This window comes from Bufo gargarizans, chromosome 3, assembly GCF_014858855.1.
Source record: "Bufo gargarizans isolate SCDJY-AF-19 chromosome 3, ASM1485885v1, whole genome shotgun sequence".
NCBI lineage: Eukaryota > Metazoa > Chordata > Amphibia > Anura > Bufonidae > Bufo > Bufo gargarizans.
Genome location: NC_058082.1, coordinates 322,148,789 through 322,172,780, shown reverse-complemented (window position 1 = coordinate 322,172,780; position 23,992 = coordinate 322,148,789). Strand labels below are relative to the sequence as shown.

General features: G+C 42.8%; 1 protein-coding gene across 3 annotated transcripts in view; it reads left to right on the top strand.

Annotated features, from left to right (window-relative positions):
* The window catches only part of RSPO1 (R-spondin 1), a 181,257-nt gene that overhangs the window by 113,318 nt on the left and 43,947 nt on the right, over positions 1 to 23,992 (top strand). For all 3 annotated transcript variants that reach the window (XM_044286163.1, XM_044286162.1, XM_044286164.1), the window contains one exon: positions 17,459 to 17,801. In XM_044286163.1, coding sequence (XP_044142098.1) covers positions 17,714 to 17,801 — 88 coding nt within the window. In that variant the 5' untranslated portion in view covers positions 17,459 to 17,713. The remainder of the gene's footprint in view (positions 1 to 17,458; positions 17,802 to 23,992) is intronic.

Sequence of the window (23,992 nt, the reverse complement as noted above, 5' to 3'; positions counted from 1 at the left end):
TGGCAGTAGTGCCGCGGCCTTCTCGCCGTTTACTGCAGGACTAGTGATGTCACGACTAGTATCAGCTTGCCTGGTTGGGGCTAAGCTCTGTTCACTTGAATGGAGCTTAGCCCCGCCCAAGCCATTGATACTAGTCGTGACGTCACTGGGTTTGCAGTAAACAGCGAGAAGGCCGCGGCACTACTGCCAGTGTCTCTTCCTTATCAAACAGCTGATCGGCAGGGGTCCCGGGTGTCGGACCCCCGCCGATCAGATGCTGATGATCTATCCAGAGACTGCAGAACCCCTTTAATTCTAACAACAAACAACCATTTAAAACACACTAAACTGTTAAAAAAAAAATATTAAAGAAAAAAAAATAATAATATCCCTTTTAGTGGAAGATGCTTTCTTCTCTGTCTTCTGATCTGTAAAATAGAGTCACTATTTTGTGGCTTTATGTTTGCTGGACAAATCCACAAAAATGTGAACTTCTTAGAAACCCAAGTTTTTGGGAAATTTGTAACTAATTCAATCAGTTTAGAATCAATTCATTAATCTCTAACCCCTTAATAACATTTTGCAGGCCATTCTCAGGGTCTGTAGGATGCCATGAAAACTTGTTACAAAATGTTTTAAGTGGTGATTTATTTAGATGTAATGCTGTTTTCTTTTTTCTTCTTCATGTATCATAAATTTTGACCTACGGTATATAATTAATAAGAGACATTTCAAAAGTAGTGTTGCCAAAAAGAAAAGTTGCTTTGTAATTGATTCATAATGTGTTGTATCGAATCATACAGTATTACTCTATTGCAGAGTGATTTTATTGTGTCATCTTGACTAAAGTCCTTTCCTGCACATCACAATGTTACTACAGAGTATACCCTTTCATCTTATCCTTAAATACCCTGACTAAGTCAAAGAAGTTTGCGGGCACCCCTGTTTTTTTCACCAACATAGAAGAGGAATCTTTACTGTAGGAACAGAAGGACGGTGGAAAGACTATTAAAAGGTTTTAAATTAGCTTTTCCTTGAATGTTATAATATTACAAGAAACTTTAGATGCAGACTTTTGGAGATGGGTTGTTGACCCAAGGTTTCATTTTTGGAGCAGAGAAATATATTTTTTCTTAATATGAAAAATTTTGCCTCATAGGGGATTTTGCCTCATGAGTGATTTTGTCTCAAGGGGGTCATTGCATGAAAATAGGGTGAACTTAGAAGATGTTTTCAAAAAACATTATTACTGCTAACATAATGTGAATACAATTATCCATACAGCTATTTAACCTCTATATTTAACCTCTATTTAACCTCTACAGACAAACAACTTTAGAATGGCTGATTGACATTTAATGTGGCACAGACAGGACGTATTTTGGAATATGTTTTTTAGGCAGGACGTATTTTGGAATTTACATCTCTCCTGAGTCAATTACAAGTGCTGTAATTGTGATGTGGATATCACTGAAGTGCTTGCTGGCTGAGGGGGTCTCTATAAGACATGCCATAATAGATGTCACTTTGAAACGTCTCTACCCCAACCATCTAAGTTGTACAAATACTGGGGATATAAAAAGTTATATCTGGTTGTTATCCACAAGTAAATTAATTAAACTTACTAATGTACTTTAAATCTGAATTGTCCACCATTGACTCGATTATTTCTCCTGGTCCCATCATTTCCCATCATTTCCACTTACACGTTGTCACGCTCTAGTGTGGGAGGGAAACCCCCACACTGAACATAGGAGGGAAAGGGAAAAGGAAATAAGGCCTGATAACTAGGGAAGGAAGATGGACACCTCCTAGTGAAAACGCCAATCAAAGCCCTGACTGACTACCAGTATGAACAAACCCCAGAGGTAGGTGAGTTCATACACAGAAATACCTAAAGTCCTATCTAACCCTAAAGGACCCTGGTACTAGTGACAGGAATGAGACATCCTGTTCCTCCAAAAGGAAGGATAAACGGGAGTCTCACTAAGGCCTAATACAAACTAAGGCCAGTACTAGAAACAACACAACGTCCGTGACACACATTTGTTCTAACACAGTCAAAAAGTTTATTCCCCTTCACCATAAAGTAAAAATGCATTAAAAAATATAAACTCTTACTTTAATCAGTTAACAAAATGCAAAGTTAATGAACAAGAGAAATCTAAATTAAACCAATATTCAGTGTGACCACCTTTTGTCTTCAAAACAGCATCAATTCTTCGAGATACACTTGCACACAGTTTTTGAAGGAACTCGCCAGGGATGTTGTTTCAAACATCTTAAGACAACTAACCACAGATCTTCTGTGGATGTAGGCTTGCTAAGATCCTCCTGTCTCTTCATGTAATCCCAGAAAGACACAATGATGTTGAGATCAGGGCTTTGTGGGGGCAAAATTTACTTTTCAGGACTCCATGTTCTTCTATTAACAATTTACACTTTTGTTTTTGAAAACATTCTTACTTTGCAGAAATTTTCCACACCTGCCTAAAATATTAGCACAGTGCTGCCCCCCATTGTCCCTAACTACTTAAAGTACAAGCCATAGATGGCCAGACTGCAACTAGTCGATAGTCCCTATGCTACTTAAGTGCAGAGACAGACAAACAAACACAATACCAGAGTCATCAAATGGGTCAGAACCGAACGGGCTATGCAGTACCAGAACAGGAGATGGAGAGTGCACAGAAGATGATCCAAGGTCAGAAACACAGGCTATCAATACGTGATACAGGAATGAGGAACATGGAACCTAGCTAGTGAGCCAAACAAAACTATCACTGGCAATGGTGTATGGCCAGAAAGGGATTTAATTAGAGTGCTGAGTCCCTAATCAGAACCTGATAGGTCCCTGACTCTGAGCTCCGTTGGTCAGAAACACAAGAACACAGTAATAGAGCAGCTGAGCTAATCAGCCCACTTTTAATCTCCCCCAGCACATGCCCGCTGCAGGGAGAAACAGAGCATTGCATACTGGCATTAAGGATGTGGTCGCGTCACCAGGGGGTATGGCTCAGCAGCGCTACTCTGCCAGCGCGGCTGTGCTGAGGCTGAGGACTGCGCCGCTGGAGCCAGGACAGGTAAGTTTATTACATATTATATACATGGTGTTAAAGAGGTTATCCCATGAAAAATATTGAAATGCAATGACTAAAGCATTTAAAACACATGCAATAAAAATATTGCATACTATTCTATCATTATTCTAAAAAAAATTTTTATACATGTCACATTTTCTGGTAACTCCACCTGCTGATTCTTCTATGGCTGAAATTCCACTTTTTCTGCATTTAGTGGAGGCCTAACATGCTCATTAGCGTCCCTGTTCTCTTTCTTCTCTTGATGCTGGGAAAGTGATCTCATAGTGAAGTAGGTGATGCCGCCAAGACACCTTTCTTTCATTTGTTCATTACATTCATTCATCTCTACTTCTAAACTCATAGCGGCACTGTTGTTAGTGGTTTTCCCTGGTGCCTTGCAGTGCTGGGGCCCTAGGTTCAAATCTTAGCAGTGACAACATCTGCATGGAGTTTGTATGTTTTTCCGTGTTTGTGTGTTTTACTGGTAGAGAACATAGATTGTGAGCTCCACTGGTGACAGCAAGTGATGATAATGTCTGTAAAGCCTTGTGGAATATGTTGGTGCTACACTGACAAAACTGAACGGAACTGGTGGGTAACCTCAATTAAGACTTAACTTTTAATGCATCATTAAAATACCCAAAAAGGAAGCAGAAGGTCACCCGCCAGGGTGCAACACACTTGTCACAAACCACTCAGTGGTGAATGAATACAATAATGCTATATTAGTGCCAAGAGAACTAAGAGGGAGCAGGAGGTGGGAGGGGAAGGGAAAACTAGGTCTATTTCAACTAGTAAACCCTCCTCTAGTAGTGCTCCACCTGGGGATCAACAAGCTGACCCTAAACATCCCTAGGTGTCCCTATGCCTCGCCATTTGATTACCCAGCTTCGTCGTGGAAGGGAGCAAACAAGGGAACTAACACCTGGCACAATAAAGGATACACTGAGAAAAGCTACATAAAGCAATTAAGCAGGTATATATAGTCCTGCCCAAACACAAACATATAGATATGCACACGATAGCAAGCAGTATATAGCTATATCCCAGTACCACTCTCACCAACGTGTTTCATTGGCATGAGGTCAACTCATCAGGGGACTTGAATTAATAAAATACAGCAATGAAATAACAAAAAATAAACTAGATAAAGTGCAAAAAACTAGTGAAACTTAGCTTAGCAACAACAGCAGAGGCTCCATCTGGTCAATCTAATGGAGTACTTTTTCCTCATGGCACAGCCCTCTACTTTCTCTGAAGCTGATAGTCATCTAGCCGGGCTTGTGGCGGCAGCGCATGTAAAGGCGTGCAAATAGGCCTTTAAAGGCAGCCGCATTGCACATAAGCCGCATCCCATCCGGCACATGACCCGTCACGTGACCAGAGAGCCATGACATCACATTCACATGGTCAGATCAAAACAGTCTATTGAGTTTTATCTCATCACTCCAAATTACCTGTTTTCAAACTTCTACTGTCCGCTGTTCGTACTTTTTTTTTGCAAGCTCGAGTTGACGCTTCTTATGACGATATTGAAGTTGAGGCTTCTTCACCTTTTTTGGACCACCATTCCAGACTTGTGTAATTTGTATTGCACGGTGCTTGCATGGACATCAGTGACCTCATTATTACTAAGCATTCGAGCCACCTCCACTGCCATGTTTGTCGCGCTAGAACTAATAGACTTGTTGACTCCTATATTTTGCCTTGACATCCACCTCTTGGCTTTGGAATGAATGGACAGCTTCATTTTGTATTCTTCCAAATGTCATGGCACTCACATGATGCAGTTTGGCAATTTTCTTGGCCGAGATACCGCTATCAATGAGCTGGATGATGCTGATTCTCTTTTCTTGGGAAATCTTTTGCATGGCTACTCCTGGATTCAAGTGACCTTTCACTTGGGAATCAACCTAATAACACACTGATTGTTCTAGCACTAGGAGCAAAACATTAACAATGCAGTTATATGACAAAAATATGCATAACTAATCATATGCTAAATAGTTGCAAGTTCAATTTAGGTATGATATAGCCACGATGATTGTAAAATTATGGTAGTCTTACATTCAAAACTGTAGTGGATGGTGAGATATGGAGCCTGAAAGTAAAAAGCTCAAAACATTGTTACCCTTTTGCTCGTCAGTGTAAATAAGAAAGTAAGAACCAAAAAATTGTGAAAATTACAATGAAGATCAGTGTTTTTGCATTGATGTAAAATAATGCAGTCAAAACAATGATAAATTGTAATTCGAAGATAAATCTGCCCCTGTGGTGGCAGAAAAGCTACATTAGTGCTTCGTCATTTACTTTAATGTCAACAAAAATCCACTTGCCCAAGTAAAATGCAACTTCTAAAGAAGATTTTATATCAGCAGAAGAAGAATATGTGACCAGGTCCACATGGTTGAATTTTTTATATTGAAGCAGAGGGAGGATGATCATGACATTTAGAATGTGGATTACACTGCAGAAAATAAGCATTTGACCTAGGTTTACAATGAATTGAAGATATAGGAACAGCTGAATGCAATGTTGTCCTATTTAGATAATTAAGAGTGACCTTGCATACACAAATGCTGCAACACTGGAGAAAATGTAAAAAAAAAAAAAAAAAACTATGGAAAAATATATTCTCAATTTATATCACTAGCTGTAATCTTGCTCTAATATTAGAATTTGCCAAGACTGCATTACTAATATACATAATAAAACACAATAACCATGGGAATATGGGTACAAACTACAGTATTAGTCTACTTTCACAATTGTGTTTTGGCTTTCCGTTTGTGAGATCTGTTCAGGGCTCTCACAAGCGGTTCAAAACGGATACGTTTGCATTCGAATGCATTTTGAATGGAAAAGGATCCGCTCAGAATGCATCAGTTTGCCTCCGTTCAGTCTCCATTCCGCTTTAGAGACGGACACCAAAACGCTGCTTGCAGCGTTTTTGTGTCCGTCTGATGAAACTGAGCCAAATCTTTTCAATGGCACCACCATGATGGATTCGCACAAAACGTGTGAAAGTAGCCTTACAGGCAAAATCAGCAAATGTTTCACCATAATAGATGGTGTGGTATCACTGTCAAGGTTTATAGTGTAGATGCTTTAAAATATATTTGTAGAGTTAAAAGAGGGCGAGACTAGAACCCAGTTAGTTGTCCAAATGTTCACATAAAAGAATCAGTTGTTAAGTCATTTCTTGGAGTGCCGTGTGTTAAGCTGTTTCCTGGAATTGATTGGGCGGCTGTTCCAGACCCTATGCTCTCCCGCTGAGAATGGTTTCCTTCTGATTGTGTTGGATAGGAATCAAGGGACATCAAGGAACACAACATAAAAAGTTTTGTTACTTGATAACGGGCAAAAACGTTGTCAAGTGGATTATTACTATTTACTGATGTATTCTTTGGTGTGAGTAGATTTGTGAGTAGATACTGCAGGACTACATCAACCATGATATCTCACCATCCAATGTATGTTGTTTTCTATCTGCATTATGTGTTGCTTTATTATTATGGATGATAAAGTCATGGAGGCTTAAAGACAAGATTTCTATATTACAGGCCTTCAAGTCAATTAAGGTTTAAAAGGCTATGATAAAAATTCCACCTACTGCATAGCAGATGGTAGGTCAACAAGAGAGCAAAATCGTCAAGATAACAAGACAATTTTATATCAGATATGTTTTACTGTATAAAATGTGTTGTACTCATTGTACATTTATCACAATGTGGTCTATAACAAATGCCATTACCATTTTATATATAGTGGTGGAAAATGTAATGCAATTGAGCTGAGATTGACAAAGCGTAAACTGCTAGTAGCGCCTGGTCAATGATCACACAAACCAGGTGGTGCGCCCTTTATTTGAGTTTTTTTTGCAGGGTGTATTTTGAGGCAGGGTAACATTACTTACTGTACATACTGGATGGCATCTCCCCTTGCTGTGATACAGACTACTACTCTGGTCATACAGATGCTGGGTATCCTCCTGTGGTATGTCATTCCAAGCTCTTTCAACTTGGACCCATAGTTCAGCCATCCATCACCCCATCCAGTCCCAGATATTCTCGATGGGGGCGAGATCTAATGATTGAGCTAGCCAGGGGATATAAATACCCTGAAGAGCATGTTGTGTAGCGCAGGCAGTGTGTGGGCAGGTATTTTCTTGTTGAAACATCATGTCTCATAGGCAGTAGGATTGGTTCCACAATGTCCTGGACATACCGAAGACTGGTCAGTGTTTCCTCCATAAATACCAGACAGGTACAGCCATGATAGCTAATGGTACCCCACACCATGATACCTGGTTTTGGTCCTGTGTATCTACACACTATGCATGATGGCAGGAAGTGATAACCAGTCCTCAAGTAAACTTAGATAGGACTATCAATGGCAAACAATAGTGTTCCATGATAAAAAGCCTTGGGACTAATGATCAGAGTTGTGTTTTTCATTATTCACACTGTGCTTACCTGTTTAAAGTAGAATTAGATAATGTTTTCTGCTGCAGACAACTGCTATTAGAAGGAAAGAGTTACTACACCTTTTTGTTGAATTTGCCATTAATTTGTTACATAGTTACTCAGTTACATAGTTAATACGGTTGAAAAAAGACAAACGTCCATCAAGTTCAACCAAGTGATAGGTGGGGACGCAAATCCCAGAAGGAAGTGAGACTCAGATTTCTACACGTTTTCATAAGCATTTATGTTTTTTACTTTTAAGAATTCGTCTAAACCCTTTTTTAAACTGTCCACTGTTCCTGCTGTGACCACGTCCTGAGGAAGTCTATTCCACAGATTCACAGTTCTTACAGTAAAGAAGCTTTGACGCTTCCGGAGACTAAACTTTTTCCTCTCCAATTGGAGGCAGTGCCCCCTTTTCTTTTGAGCACATTTTACATGGAACAGCTTTTCTCCGTATTTTTTGTATGGCCCATTTATATACTTGTATAGGTTAATCATGTCCCCACTTAGACGTCTCTTCTCAAGACTAAATAAATTCTATTATTTTAATCTTTCTTCATAACTAAGACCCTCCATGCCCCTTAAAATTTTAGTCGCTCTCCTCTGTACTTTTTTCCAGCTGTAGTGCATCCTTTTTTATGGACTGGTGCCCAGAACTGAACTGCATATTCCAGATGAGGCCGCACCAACGCTTTGTAGAGTGGTAGTATTACATCCCTGCCTCTCGAGTCCATGCCTTGTTTAATGCATGACAATATCCTGGTGGCCTTAGAAGCAGCTGATTGACATTGTATGTTGTAATTCAATCTACCATCCACAAAGACACCCAAATCCTTCTCGCTAAGTGACTCTCCCAGTGCTATATCACCTTGGACATATGAAGCACAGAGATTATTACTACCAAGATGCATAGCTTTACATTTGTCCACATTAAAACTCATTTGCCATGTTGATGCCCAATCACTCAGAGTGTTCAGGTCAGCTTGTAGTTTATGGACATCTTCCATAGACTGTACAGTTCTACACAGCTTAGTGTCATCTGCAAAAATAGATATGGTGCTATTAATCCCCTCCTCAATATCATTAATAAATATATTAAATAATAAAGGGCCCAGCACTGAAACTTGGGGTACACCACTTATAAACTGGGACCATTCTGAATAGGAATCATTGACCACAACTCTCTGGACACGGTCCTTCAGCCAGTTTTCAATCCAATTACAAACTATACTTTCCAAGCCAATAGACCATACTTTACTTATTAAAGGGCTTCTGTCCGATGACGTCACATGTACACCCGGCACAGGCGCACTGAGGATAGAGCGGCCGAGCGAGCGTCCTCCACTGAGTGCGAGATTAAAAACACAGACAGGGCCAGTCAGAGAACGAGCGCGTCCGCTGGCCCTGTCAATCAACATGAGGAGGGGGGGTCATTATGAATGGAGGATGTGGCTGCTACCAGCAGGTAGCTGCCCTACCTGCTGCTACAGAGGTAATTTGCATATTATAAAAGTCAGTTTTTTAATATAACTACTGAACCAAACGGAGTAATAGCCCTATATATACAAAAAAAAAAAAGGAGTTTAGTGGAGTGACAGAAGCCCTTTAAGTGTCTATGAGGGACAATATCAAAAGCCTTTGCAAAATCCAGAAACACTACAGCCACTGCCGCCCCTCTGTCCAGGCTACTACTCCTCTCCTCATAAAAACTAATCAGGTTAGTCTGACAACTTCTGTCCTTGGTAAACCCATGCTGGTTATCACTTATAATATTCTTTAGAGTCACATACTCCTGTATATAGTCCCTTAAGAGTCCTTCAAACATTTTTCCCCACAACAGAGGTTAAACAAACTGGTCTATAATTACTTGTGGAGGACCTTGATGCTTTTTTGAATATGGGCACCACTGTGCCAGTCCCTAGAGAATCCTTAAAAATTATAAACAGGGGCACAGCAATGACTGAACTGAGCTCTTTAAGCACTCTTGGGTGTAATCCATCTGGACCCGGAGCCTTGTTCACATTTACCCTATTTTACTTCTCTTGGACAATATCTACAGTTAGCCAATTGAGTATATCACTGGATGTACTGACGGCCCCGGCGCCACAGATATCAGCTCCTTTCTCTTCTTTTGTATATACAGAGCTAAAAAACCTAATTAGGAACTCTGCCTTTTCCTTATCTTCAGTGACTACCCGCCCCCCCCCCCCCTTACCAATATTTAGTGGACCTACCTGCTGTTCGTTTTGTATCTTTGCTAATTTTATCTCCTTTTTGCAGACTTTATTAAGCCCTTTGTAATCTTCAAACGCTACAGGTGACCCCTCAGGTTTGTATTTTTTAAATGCCCTCTTCTTGTCTTTTATTGCTCTTTTTACAGTAGCTGTACGCCTTGGGGGGTTTCATTTTAGCCATTTATACTTGTTACCTAAAGGGATACATTTTTGTGCAATTACTCAATGTTGTTCACTTCTTGGAAATGATAATGGTGGCCATGCTGTCATTTTTAAACCATATGAAGAATAATAATGTTAGAAAGAAAGTAGAATCCTATAAGGGAAGCATATTACAGCTACATTACGTGCAGAATTATTAGGCAAATGAGTATTTTGACCACATCATCCTCTTTATGCATGTTGTCTTACTCCAAGCTGTATAGGCTCGAAAGCCTACTACCAATTAAGCATATTAGGTGATGTGCATCTCTGTAATGAGAAGGGGTGTGGTCTAATGACATCAACACCCTATATCAGGTGTGCATAATTATTAGGCAACTTCCTTTCCTTTGGCAAAATGGGTCAAAAGAAGGACTTGACAGGCTCAGAAAAGTCAAAAATAGTGAGATATCTTGCAGAGCGATGCAGCACTCTTAAAATTGCAAAGCTTCTGAAGCGTGATCATCGAACAATCAAGCGTTTCATTCAAAATAGTCAACAGGGTCGCAAGAAGCGTGTGGAAAAACCAAGGCGCAAAATAACTGCCCATGAACTGAGAAAAGTCAAGCGTGCAGCTGCCAAGATGCCACTTGCCACCAGTTTGGCCATATTTCAGAGCTGCAACATCACTGGAGTGCCCAAAAGCACAAGGTGTGCAATACTCAGAGACATGGCCAAGGTAAGAAAGGCTGAAAGACGACCACCACTGAACAAGACACACAAGCTGAAACGTCAAGACTGGGCCAAGAAATATCTCAAGACTGATTTTTCTAAGGTTTTATGGACTGATGAAATGAGAGTGAGTCTTGATGGGCCAGATGGCTGGATTGGTAAAGGGCAGAGAGCTCCAGTCCGACTCAGACGCCAGCAAGGTGGAGGTGGAGTACTGGTTTGGGCTGGTATCATCAAAGATGAGCTTGTGGGGCCTTTTTGGGTTGAGGATGGAGTCAAGCTCAACTCCCAGTCCTACTGCCAGTTTCTGGAAGACACCTTCTTCAAGCAGTGGTACAGGAAGAAGTCTGCAAGGTAAGAAAAACATGATTTTCATGCAGGACAATGCTCCATCACACGCGTCCAAGTACTCCACAACGTGGCTGGCAAGAAAGGGTATAAAAGAAGAAAATCTAATGACATGGCCTCCTTGTTCACCTGATCTGAACCCCATTGAGAACCTGTGGTCCATCATCAAATGTGAGATTTACAAGGAGGGAAAACAGTACACCTCTCTGAACAGTGTCTGGGAGGCTGTCGTTGCTGCTGCACGCAATGTTGATGGTGAACAGATCAAAACACTGACAGAATCCATGGATGGCAGGCTTTTGAGTGTCCTTGCAAAGAAAGGTGGCTATATTGGTCACTGATTTGTTTTTGTTTTGTTTTTGAATGTCAGAAATGTATATTTGTGAATGTTGAGATGTTATATTGGTTTCACTGGTAAAAATAAATAATTGAAATGGGTATATATTTGTTTTTTGTTAAGTTGCCTAATAATTATGTACAGTAATAGTCACCTGCACACACAGATATCCCCCTAAAATAGCTAAAACTAAAAACAAACTAAAAACGACTTCCAAAAATATTCAGCTTTGATATTAATGAGTTTTTTGGGTTCATTGAGAACATGGTTGTTGTTCAATAATAAAATTAATCCTCAAAAATACAACTTGCCTAATAATTCTGCACTCCCTGTATAGGTCTGTACTACTACTAGGCATACTAAAAGAATACACCAGACATGTAGAGGTCATTTATCAAAACTAGATTTGCATGCACTATTCTGTCATTTCAGTGTAGGCACAGAAATGCATGACTAAATGACCCACTTAGGAGGAGTTGAGGGAAGGTTTATAGGGCAGTCCTGTTCTCACCATGAGTATTCTGAGCATGGAGAGACACACATAGCCTGTGTGTGCCAGGCCTGAGGGGAAAGTGTCTGGAGCACACACCAGGGGTCATAGGGGAAGCTGACAAATTTGTAAGTGAGGAAGCTAGAACCACTGTATGCCCAAAGAACCTTATATGGGCTAGATCAAACCATATTTCTGCTTTGTTCTTCTGGTTGTACCAGTTAAGTTTTGCCTCTCTGTGTAGATGAATTGTTCTTATTGACTTCTGGGAACTCTAGGAAAGTTTTATTTACTTTAATTTGCGAGCCTCCATTCCTTGTTCCACTATATTACTATCACATCTGATATGGCAGGTAACAGACGTGCAGCGCAGAGGGGAGGGAAAGGGAGTACCCTTTCACTAGGGAGAGGGAAGAGTGGTGACCCCTAACTCACATAGCACTGGAACCTGGCTGCCCTGACGTCCCTAGATGGGCTGCTAACCTGTACGCCAATCACGTGCCTTGTCCCTGGCTTACCCTGAAATAAGCCCCAGATAGTGAGTAGGGCGGTGGGAGCACTAGTCCTCACCACTGACACCTAGGGAAACAACAGGGAAAGGACAAACAACACAAACACCAGAAACAATCCAAGAAGGGAGACAACAAACAACTGAAAACCAGAGATCTGACAGCACCAGTTCCAACAGCTCCACAGCAACTCAAACTCCACCAGAGGTCAGAGTAGAAGATCTGGAAAGAAGGTCTATACCTAGCAACAAGGGAAGCAGAAAGGGAGAATATATAGTAGCTGGGAGTGGCTGACAGAGAACAGCAGAAAGGGAAAGCTACAGATTCCTAAATAGGACAAAAAGGATCACAAACCAAAGCAGGAAAACCCAGAATCCATTCCCACCACCAGGTCATGGAGCGATCTCTTGAAACCGAGCGAGTAGCCACCCACTGCGACCTTCTGACCCAGGCACGAAAGGGTCAGCGATAGGTCATGACAATTATATGATCTACTGCTGTCCCCTTGGCATACATGTACCCTATAGACTGGTAAATCTCAGTATAAAGTCACCAGCATCTCCTGCTGGTTCAAGTTTCAATCTGCCTGTCATTACCCTTTCCTAGTGAAATGCTCATTGGCCAAACATGGAGAGACTTGCTTGACAAGGGCCATAAGCAGGAGTGGGTGTCTTTCACTATTGCAGCACAGTCATGCATGAAGAACACATGGCTGTGGTACAAACGCAATGGGTAATGACTGCTATAGGGCCACCGGGGTGTGTGAAAATGGAGCATGCAAAAAATTTGCTGCAGCATCCACCACATGCCGCATGCAATTGCTCGGGGTCCCTTGATAGATCACAAAAATAGATCCCCCACAGAAAAAGTTTGAGTACTCCTGCTCTAGAATGTATACTAAAGTATAAAAGTTTATAGTAATGGTAATAGAGTTGTAGTTTTTTTATTTTAGTTCTCTTTATATAAAAGTCATTTTGTTTACAGTTTTGCGAAGTAATGTAGATATCTGTTAAAAAAAAATTCAATTAGTGAGATATCTGTGCAAATTTTTTTTAATTCATTTTCAGGAATACTTTGTTCTTTACAGCGCACCCACAATCAATATTTTATTGCTTTATAGATTGCCCTATAGTGACATCTACTGGTCACATTGAAGAACATACTGTCACCCTGTATTAACACTTTTCCTATTAATCCAGGCAGAGTCTTTAAGCATTTACAATTCTAACACATTCTTTGTTACATTTTGATCAAAAATTTTACAGATTTAGGCCCCCTGCACACGAACGTGTGCACCCCGTTGCCGTATTGCGGACCGCATTTTCGGATCCGCAATACACGGGTGCCATTCCGCGGGCATTCCGTTCCGCAAAAAGATATCTTTTTGCGGAACGGCCAGATCGCGGACCCATTCAAGTGAATGGGTCCGCGATCTGATGCTGCTGACCTACGGCCAGCGATCTCGCATTGCGGCCCGCCGCAGCACGGGCACGGATCACACACGTTCGTGTGCAGGGGTCCTTAAGGAGAGGCTTTTTTAAACTGGTGTAAAGTAGAACTGGCTGAGTTGCCTATAGCAACCAATCAGATTCTACCTTTCAAAATGCTAGTGGGAAAACACACTGGGGGTCATTTACTATCCAGACATACTCCTATATTAGGTGCAGATTGCAGTGGAAAGGTCTAAAAAAGGGAAGGAGATGGGCCAGCAGACCCGTCTCATTCATCATTTTTTACACCTGTTTTAGGTGTAGAAAATGGTCTAAATGTAAGGATGTAATGGAAGCTGGCTTACATTTAGACCGGCGCTGGATGCGCTGAAGTTATGGAGAGGCCGACACCTCTTCATAACTTCGGCAGATCCACTGCCAGCGTCTAAAATGCCGGTCTTAATAAATGACCCCCACTGTTTGCAAAAACCACCCCAAAAAAATGCTATAAAAAAACACAGTTGTGCAAAAAAAAATTAAAATCTGTGTAACATGCAGAGGCTTCTTGTCACTACCCCAGTCCAATGAACATGTGCTCTATCACTGCCCAGGGTCGTAGCTATAAGGGAAGCAGGGGAAGCTGCAACAGTATTACACAATGAAATGATATACAGCGACAGTATGGACAGTGTATAAAACGGATGGAACAGCTGCCGTCCCTGGCCTGAGAGAGCGATCTTTACTAGCCACAGGAATGGGGGGTGGCAAGAAAGGAATGGGTCGCTTTGCTGCGGGGCCCATTAATTTTTAGCTACGCCACTGTCACTGCCTATCACCCTGTCTATCTGTTTTGTTACACACAGGTGTCTTCAGCTCTCAGTAGAACTGAAGACTGAAGACGGGCTCTCTTTAGCAGTGCTCAGTCACAGCTTTACTAAGATGACACTTATACCCTGTTTTCTAGTACACATAAAAAACACATTTCCCTAATAAAGTACATTACAAAAATGTTTAACATCCCCATACAAATGTTTATCCCTCAACAATCTGTCAGATCATTGGTCCATGTAAAAGGACCTTAAAGGGAACCTGTCACCGGGATTTTGGGTATAGAGCTGAGGACATGGGTTGCTAGATGGCCGCTAGCACATCAGCAATACCCAGTCCCCATAGCTCTGTGTGCTTTTATTGTGTAAAAAAAATGATTTGATAAATATGAAAATTAACATAAAAGAGTCATATCTTACTTGTATGACCAGAGAAGAGTCATATTTTCAAGCTCTGGCCCATCTCAGGTTAATTTGCATATGTATTAAATCGGGTTTTATACACACAAAAAAGCACACAGAGCTATGGGGACTGGGTATTGCGGATGTGCTAGTGGCCATCTAGCAACCTCAGCTCTATACACAAAATCCCGATGACAGGTTAACTTTAAGACAGGTGTTTCATATGCTTGTGTTAGAAAATATTCCAAAGGAACAAGATGCTCCAAAGAGGCATAGGCGTCTTAATAAATTTGGCACATCGGTTGTAAGTCCGTGCACCAGATAAAGTTTTTGCCGTGAATTATAGTGGGTATGTCGAGCTGTGGGAGGCCATACCAGCTCCCACTTAGTACCAGCCACTTTTCTCGACCCTGCCCAGCCATGATAGAGGCATAACAACAATGACAAATCTGTCCTTACACCTGGAGAGCAAGTGTGTCCTTCTGATGGACAGTGTGTGTGCTACATTGAAGATATTCCACTCAACAGCTGAAAAATACCAGTATGTTCTTTCACATAATTGTCTACCTTTTGTAAGAGGACATGATTGGGTTATTGGTTATTCCCCAGGGCCTCTCACCTCACTTAAGAAGATAAACTATACTTCAACCCTTCTACCCAAAAGAACACTCGCAGCCTGGGTTGGATTAAATCGTCCACAGCAGCCGTTTTATTAATAAAATAAAACAATACAAAACATGTATATAACAATGACAGTGACATACCCCCAGACGAGGGAGGTCATAGAAGCCCCAAATTCCTAATCATATATGTATAAACACCCCAACACGGCAATTCCATCTTGCCTCCAGCCGCAAAACTCCAGCTCGGAGACACCAACTGATGGACGCCTCTCTGAACCAACCAAATGCCTCAACTATGAGAGTCCAGCCCCCATCCTGAAGGCCCTCCCATTTTTCATACCATCCAATACCACCAGCTTCTATGACCTTCCCCCGCCTCGACTGCTGCAACATCCCAATCACCACTTCCCTGACCCGTCAACTTTTTTTTTACTTAAACCCACCAATCACCAACCCCAAGAACAAAAAAGAGGGAGGGTGGGAGGGAGATCCGCACTCCTCTCTGCTTCCACTAAAATGGCGCCGCCCTGCATGCGCCCGCCCCCCTTTATTATCTATACCCCGCCTCTCCTTACTGCCCGCCCCACTAGCTCCTTGATAACCCCTTACCTCCCGACCCTGTATTCCAAAACCCATCATGTCGGCCTCCCTTGAATGTCCAGCCTCACTGGCGAGTGTACAACTAGTCGATATATAGAAGACCGAGTGTCCCATAGCACAGCTCAGAATGGGTTTATTATGCTGCTTGGACTAAAGGGTCTGATGTTTGCTTCAGAGAGAGGACTGGTGAAACCCCATTCTCAGGATTCTGGCAGGCCCAGCAGTCACACTCGCTGTAATCTGATATTTATCACCTATCCTGTGGGTATCATGGTGTGGTTCCAGTGTGTGTATGTAGAGCACATTTATACTGCTTTTGAAGTCTTTTAATCAGTATCTTCCAATAAAGGTGAATTATTCCTAATATACTTCATTGTTTTGTGATTTTGTGGAGTGTTAGGTGTACACACCCTCTTCAGTTGTAGGCTTTTGTTGATAAATATTTATCATGGGATAAACCCTTGAAGAAAGCTAAACTCTCATTTGGTTGATAACTATCATTTCTGATCCCCCATACATATGCACATCTAGTTAATTGCGCATGTAAGTGTTCTCAGTAGGAAGAGGGGAGGAATTCACTGTCAGACTCTGGTTCTAGCTGTGGCTTCCCTCCCTGAGAACAAGAGGATTGGGCAGTTGAAATCCAACATGCCCAATGCATCTGCCATCAGGAAGCTCCTACACACATTAGATGGTTGGCAGATCACCAGTCAAGCAGTTTCAACCAAAATACTTCAAAGTTGATGGCCTGCATAAAGACCACCCATCAGTAAGATTGACTCTATTGAACTAGACATACTGCTTGGAAGGGTTGACCTGAACATACTACCTGGAAGGGTTGACCTGAGTGTTTCAGTAGACAAAGGGACAGGGCCAGCATTGGAAAGCTAAGCTGCGTTGAGGAGCTAGCCTTCCTTCAGCGCATTTTAGCCTTCAGTTACATAAACAATGAAAGGCTTTTTTCTTGGAAACGCAACCAATTTTTACAAAACAGGTATCACTTTATTTGGCAGGATCAACCCTGCCAGCCTAGTTTAATAGAGTTGATCCTGCTGACAGGTGCTCTTTACGAGGGGCTGATATCGAAGATTTTCAGTCCACAGGAAATGTTTTATGTATCCTGGTCCATGTGATTGTACAGTGCTGTGGAATATGTAGGTGCTATATAAAGATTATTATAGCTGAGACGTGGACTACACAGGAAGGTCTACCAGCCTTTGTATTAACACCTCCTTTTTGCTGTGTTGTCTGCAGGTACCCTTGAAGATTCATGTAGTCCCTTGAGTGACCACATAAATGGAACTCGATCCAAGTTCAGGATGTCAGAAGAACTACCTGCCACTTAGAGTTCATGGAGCAGATGATATGAATTTCAGATTTTTCCCTGTACCAGGCATGTACAGACTTGCACTTGTCATCAGACTCGACAGATACTGAAACAACCACAAGGGTGGCACAGACTCCCTCCAATCCGCCGGCTTTGCATGCACTCAGTGCTGGAGAGTTACTATGCAGTTTGGACTGTTCACTGTGCTTGTCTTGATCTTGATGGATATTGCAGAAAGCAGCAAGGTTTTGAAGGGGAGGAGACACAGAAGTAAGTACAACTCCCATCAAGCCCTGCCTGTACTTCAACACACTATTTCATTCCATTTCCAGGCAGATACATAATTCAGAAAAATAAAATGCTATTTCTTTATGGCTTTCAGTCCAGCAGTGTAGTTTTCATTCTTGACCACTTTCAAGATTTCTCTTTACTGTCAGTAAATTGTATCACTGATATACTTACAAACAGATGTTTTTTTTTTTTTATTGTTTTTTTTGCGCAATTGCTGTAAAGCCACTGCATTTATACAGAAATATACTGTATATTATAGTAGACATACACTGATACTTCTAACAACTAAGGCTGAATTCACATCTGCATTAATTTTTCTGTTTTTGCGTTCCGTCCAAGGAACAGAAAAGCAGGGGAAAAAATGGGTCAGTCAAATGGATAGAGACAAAAAGAACATCTTCAGTTTCTAGCCATCAACCATTGACTATAAGGTTAGAAAAAAGAAAGCTCCTTTTCGCCATATATCTGACATTTATGGCGGGAAGAAAAGTTCTGCAGACACAGCTTTTTCCGCCTCCAAAATTAGTGGAAGCCTAGTGGAGTGGATACTGACAATAATTAATACCAGATGTTCAAAAGCGCCCATTAAAAAAATGGAACTTGAAACAGATACCTCCCAAAATTTTGGGACGATCAAAGATGGTCACTAGGGCTACCTTCACACTTGCGTTGTTAAAAAAACGGAAAAAACAGATCCGCCACTGAAAACAATGGAGCCTAAAAAAAACGGATCTGTCGCCATTGACTTTCAATGTATTTAGTGACGGATCTGTTTATTTCCGTTTTTATTTCTCACAACCACATTCTAACAGAACGGATGCATTCTGAAATGCAAAATCAAAATGAATCTGTTTAATTCTGGTATTGGGATCCTCTGCCGGATCTCAATACCGAAATTCACAAGGTAAGTGTCAAAGTAGCCTTATGGTTCGTTGTGTGAAAGATCAATATCTCCTTTCTGGATCAATATTGTAAATGTAATAATGCAAATATATACCTCAGATCAAAAAACAAGGAGCAAAGAGGGACAGAGGGACTTGGTTCAAATGTAGGAACTGTCCCTCCAAAAGAGGGACACTTGGGAGGTCTGCGTATGTATGCCATTTTTCTGTTCCCCTGATGGAACAGAATAATGGAGAAGTTAACATGGATGTCTACTCAGCCTAAGGGCTCATGCACACAAACTTATATTTTTTCTGCGTCCGTTCAGTTTTTTTTTTTCTGCCCGTATGCAGCAAAACCATTCATGTCAATGGAGCCGCAAAAAAACGGGAATGAATGTGTGTATTCCGTTTCTGTATGTCTGTTCCGCAAAAATATAGTACATGTCCTATTATTGTCTACATTAAGGCTCCATTCACACGTCTACAACGTGTTTTGTGGATCCACAGAGCCGTGGATCCGCAAAACACGGAAAGCGGCAATCTGCGTTCCTCATTTTGCGGACCGCGCTTTGCCAGCATTAATAGAATATGCCTGTTCTTGTCCGCAATTGCGGACAAGAATAGGACATGTTCTATTTTTTTGCAGAAGTGCGGACCCGGAAGTGCGGATCCGCAATTCCGTGTCCGGGTCCGCAATTCCGTTCCGCAAAATGCGGAACGAAATTGGGGACGTGTGAATGGAGCGGAAGGACAAGGATAGGACTGTTCTATTAGGCACCAGCTGTTCCGTTCCGCAAAATGCAGAATGCACGCGGCCACAATTTACGAACTATGAAACATCCAACGTCGTGTGTATGAGCTCTGAATCTGCTTTCATATGTTTTTTTTTTTACATTTTGCACATGCACCAGGAAAGCTCTATATAAAATCCTCCGAATGTATGAGGAAGACCCCACGGATGTAAAAAAAATGGTGCTTTTAGCATCTGATGGGCATTTTACACTATATAGGAAAGTGTAGTCTGCTGTGTTAATCCTATGTAGAGGCATCCTACAAAAAAAACATTTACCATCCAGTATCTAGTTGTTGTTGTTTTTTATCATGGCAGCGGATGGGCAGTGTATGCCACTGAACACCTATACAGTAACTCATGCCAAAACTCTGCATCAGAGGTAGACAAAGGGAGATACTCCTGACATACACCTCTGACAAAAGGCTAAAAATGGGATGTAAAAGGAGCCTAAAGCTGCCCATGCACAGTAGATTAATGTCATTCAAACCTGCCATTCTTGCCAGTCACCTAATGTCAAACTGTCTAAAAAAAAAAAAAAGGTAATTTAGCTATGGTTGTTATGGGCAACACATCTTGTAGAAAGCTTTCATAAATCTGACCCATTTAAGGTGTACCGTATGATAGTGTAGCTAAGCCTGTAGTACTGCATAACTACACCCTGTCACATCGCTAATATGATGACCTCATATGTGCCCCTACAATAAAATGCCCCCTTATCTGCCCCCACACAGTATAATGCCACCTTATGTGGCCCCACAGTTAATGCCCCCATATGCACCCCTACAGTATAATGCATCTTTATGTGCCCACAGTATACTGCCCCTTATGTGCCCCCACAGTATGTCACCTTATGTGCTCTGTAATAAGGTACAAGGAATCATCGTGGATGATATGTACGTGTCATGGAGGTTACTGGCCTCGGAGTAAGAGACGGTTTTTATGTGTCAGCAGCAGTTGCTGTTTGACACCTTGGTACTTAGCACGGCTGTAATAGCTGATCTGGGACAGCTCTTACTGGGAGTAGTCAAAGTGCTGGGTGGGTAACTACTCCCCACATTCCAGGCTGGGTTTTGCCAGGCATAAAAAACAGCCAGCACTGCCAGGTGGAGAGGATTACCTCCATCTGACAGTGGAGCTCATCAGTTCTGTATTGCTGGGGTCTGAGGCCCGTGCTGGGCTGGAGAGCGGAGACCTGTGTGTCAGGGGAACAGGCCGCCTAAAGCCTGTATTTAAACTTTCTGAGGCAGAATATAGTCACTCACGTGTGCCAGACTGCCCAGAGGCAATGACAAGCTGTCCTCTGTGGGAGGTGTATTGTCTGTGTCCTCTGTATCCCCCCAGCCATGCTCCATTGATGCCCATAAGCTGCTTCGGGTGCCATCTGCTGTGAAAACAGTTCCTCCTCATCATCCTCCTCCTCCTCCTCGTCCTGCAGAACTGTGCCCTGCCTGGACAGTTTTGTATCTGGCCTCTATTGGTGCAGGAACCCACCCTCTGAACCACTTGTGAATGACTGGCCTGATAACTGTGGAAATGATCCCTCTTCCTCCTCCTCTTCCTCCTGTGCCACATCCTCTTCCCTCATCGCCCAAAGTGTTTTTTTAAGGAGACAAATAAATGGGATAGTAACACTGCGGACTGCGTCATCGGCACTGGCCATGTTAGTGGAGTACTAACAGCGAGACACGCATGGAGGCCCACTCGGTGGTGAAGTGGTGCTGTTCCGCAGAGCCACTCACCCGTGCGTGCTGCATCTGAAACTCCACTATCGCCTGCTGCTGCTCGCACAGTCTCTCCAGCATGTGCAAGGTGGAGTTCCACCTTGTGGGCACATCGCTTATAAGGCGGTGAGAGGGAAGGCCGAAGTTAAGCTGCAGAGCTGACAGGCGAGCAGTAGCAGGGTGAGAACGAAATACTGCACAGACGGCCTGCACGCTCTGACATATTGGGGTAATTTTTCAGGAACCTCTGCACCACCAAATTCAGCACATGCGCCAGGAAAGGGATGTGTGTCAAACCGGCTATCCCCAGAGCTGCTACGAAATTTCGCCCGTTATCGCACACCACCAGGCCAGGCTTGAGGCTCAGTGACACCAACCAGTCATCGGTCTGTTGTTCCATGCCCGTCCACAGCTCCTGCGCGGTGTGGAGTTTTTCCCCCAAACAGATGAGTTTGAAAACTGCCTGCTGTCATTTCCCCCTGGCTGTGCTGAAGTTGGTGCTGAAGTTGGTGGTGAAGGTGTTAAGGTGACTGGATGAGGAGGAGGAAGAGGAGTAGGAGGAGAAGGAACAGGAAGCAACGAGAAATGTCCTGCAATCCTCGGTGGCGGAAGGACATGCACCAAACTCCTATCCGCCTCAAGCCCAGCCGCCACTGCATTTACCTAGTGTGCATTTAGGGAGATACAAAGTCCTTGCCCGTGCTTACTGGTCCACGTATTGGTAGTTAGGTGGACCTTGCCACAGATGGCGTTGCGCAGTGCACACCTGATTTTGTCCGCCACTTGGTTGTGCAGGGCAGGGATGGCTCGCCTGGAAAAGTAGTGGTGGCTGGGAACCACGTACTATTGGACAGCCACCGCGATAAGGTTTTTAAAATTCTCTGTCTCCACCAGACAGAATGACAGCATTTCAAAGGCCAGGAATTTTGAAATGCTGGCATTCAGGACCAGGGATGGTAGGTAGGTGGGTACTTCCTCTTTATGTCCAATGTTTGGGGGATGGACAGCTGAACACTTCCATGGGACAGTGTGGACATGCTGGGTGATGGTGGTGGAGGTGGTGGTGTTGCTGCCACATCCTCTGTTTGCGGGGTGGCAGGTAGCACTGTCACTGCAGAGGGGGAGGAAGAGGTCAAGACTGCAGCAGAAGAGGGAGCAAGAGGAGCCTGAGATCTTTTGTGGTTTTTCAGGTGTGTACTCCACTGCAGCTCGTGCTTTGCATTTAGATGCCTGTTCATGTACGTGGTGCTTAGGTTTAGAACATTTATGCCTCGCTTCAGGCTCTGATTGCACAGCGTGCAAACCACTTGCGTCTTGTCGTCAGGACATTGTTTGAAGAAATGCCACGCCAGGGAACGCCTTGGAGTTGGCTTTGGTGTGCTCAGTCCCTGGGTGCGGTGGGCAGTAGCAGGTATACTGGCTAGAGGACTGCCACTCTGTTTTTGCACACTGCTTCCTCTTTTGCTGTGCGGCTGGCGCTGTGTGACCACCACATCTTCCTCCGAACTGCACACTTCACTCATGACCTTGATTTCATGTGAGTTCTAGGACCTTATCATCCTCCACCTCATCTTCCACCCACTCTTCACCCCTGCTCTCCCCTTTCAATCTTCACATGGCAGAAAGACACAGCAGTTGGCACCTGTGTTTTGTCATCATCATCAGAGACGTGCTACAGTGGTCCTCCCATGTCCACATCCTGAAACATAAGTGGTTGGGCATGGGCATCAGTGCACTAAATCTCTTCCACTTCTGGTGCAGGGCTAGGTGGATGGCCCACGGAAACCCCGCCAGCAGAGTCATCAAAAATCATAAGAGACTGCATAATGACTTGGGGCTCAGACTGCTTGGCTGATTTGCAAGGAGGTGAGAGACAGATGGCCATGGGCTGCAGGTGCCAACTCTGCGGTTTCAGCATGGGACCAGGTGGGTGACAATGTGAAAGAACTGAAGGCACTGGATGGCTATCCAATCTACTACCACCTCTACTTGTTCTGGCCTCACCATTCGTACACCTATATTCGGGCCTACAAAATGACGCTGAACATCCTGTCACCTATGTGCACCTGAGGAAGGTGGTTCATTTGGGCGTGTAGCGGGCAAAGATTGATCACGTCCTCTCCCTGCAACAGGAGCTCCAGCAGCACCAGGACCAAGTCCCTTATTTGATGCTCTCCTCATTCTTTGAGGTCACCCACCGAACTAACAGACGATTTAACTATGTTACAGTGTGTATATATACTCATAAGCACTTCCTACTTTGCTCTTGCTATATATATGCTGTGAACTGTGAATAGTAATGCTTTCTAGTGCAATGTTTTTTTTTTTTTTTAGTGTAATGCTTTAGTTTAAATGTCAGTTCTTGTTCCCCTGTCCATGGCATCTAGGATTGCTCAAAACAACATTTTCATTGTATTGTACATTGTATTACATTGTATTGTACAGTGACAATAAAGGCATCTTATCTTATCTTAATTTCCCTGTCACGTATGCAGTGCAGGTGTACTTCACACCAAAAATGGGTATATGTCACCCATTGAACTAACTGAAGGATTAACTATTATATTTTTGTGTCAGGGGTACAAAAATGGTGCATTGCACCCACAAAAAAATCACTATTGGTCACCCACAGAATTAACAGCCAAATGTATTATTATATTTCTGTGTCAGGGGTGCAAAGCTAGTGTATTGCACCCATAAAAATTATTATAGGTCACCCACAAAACAAACAGCCAGATTCCTAACACTGTCCCTCACTTCAGCTGCCTGCTT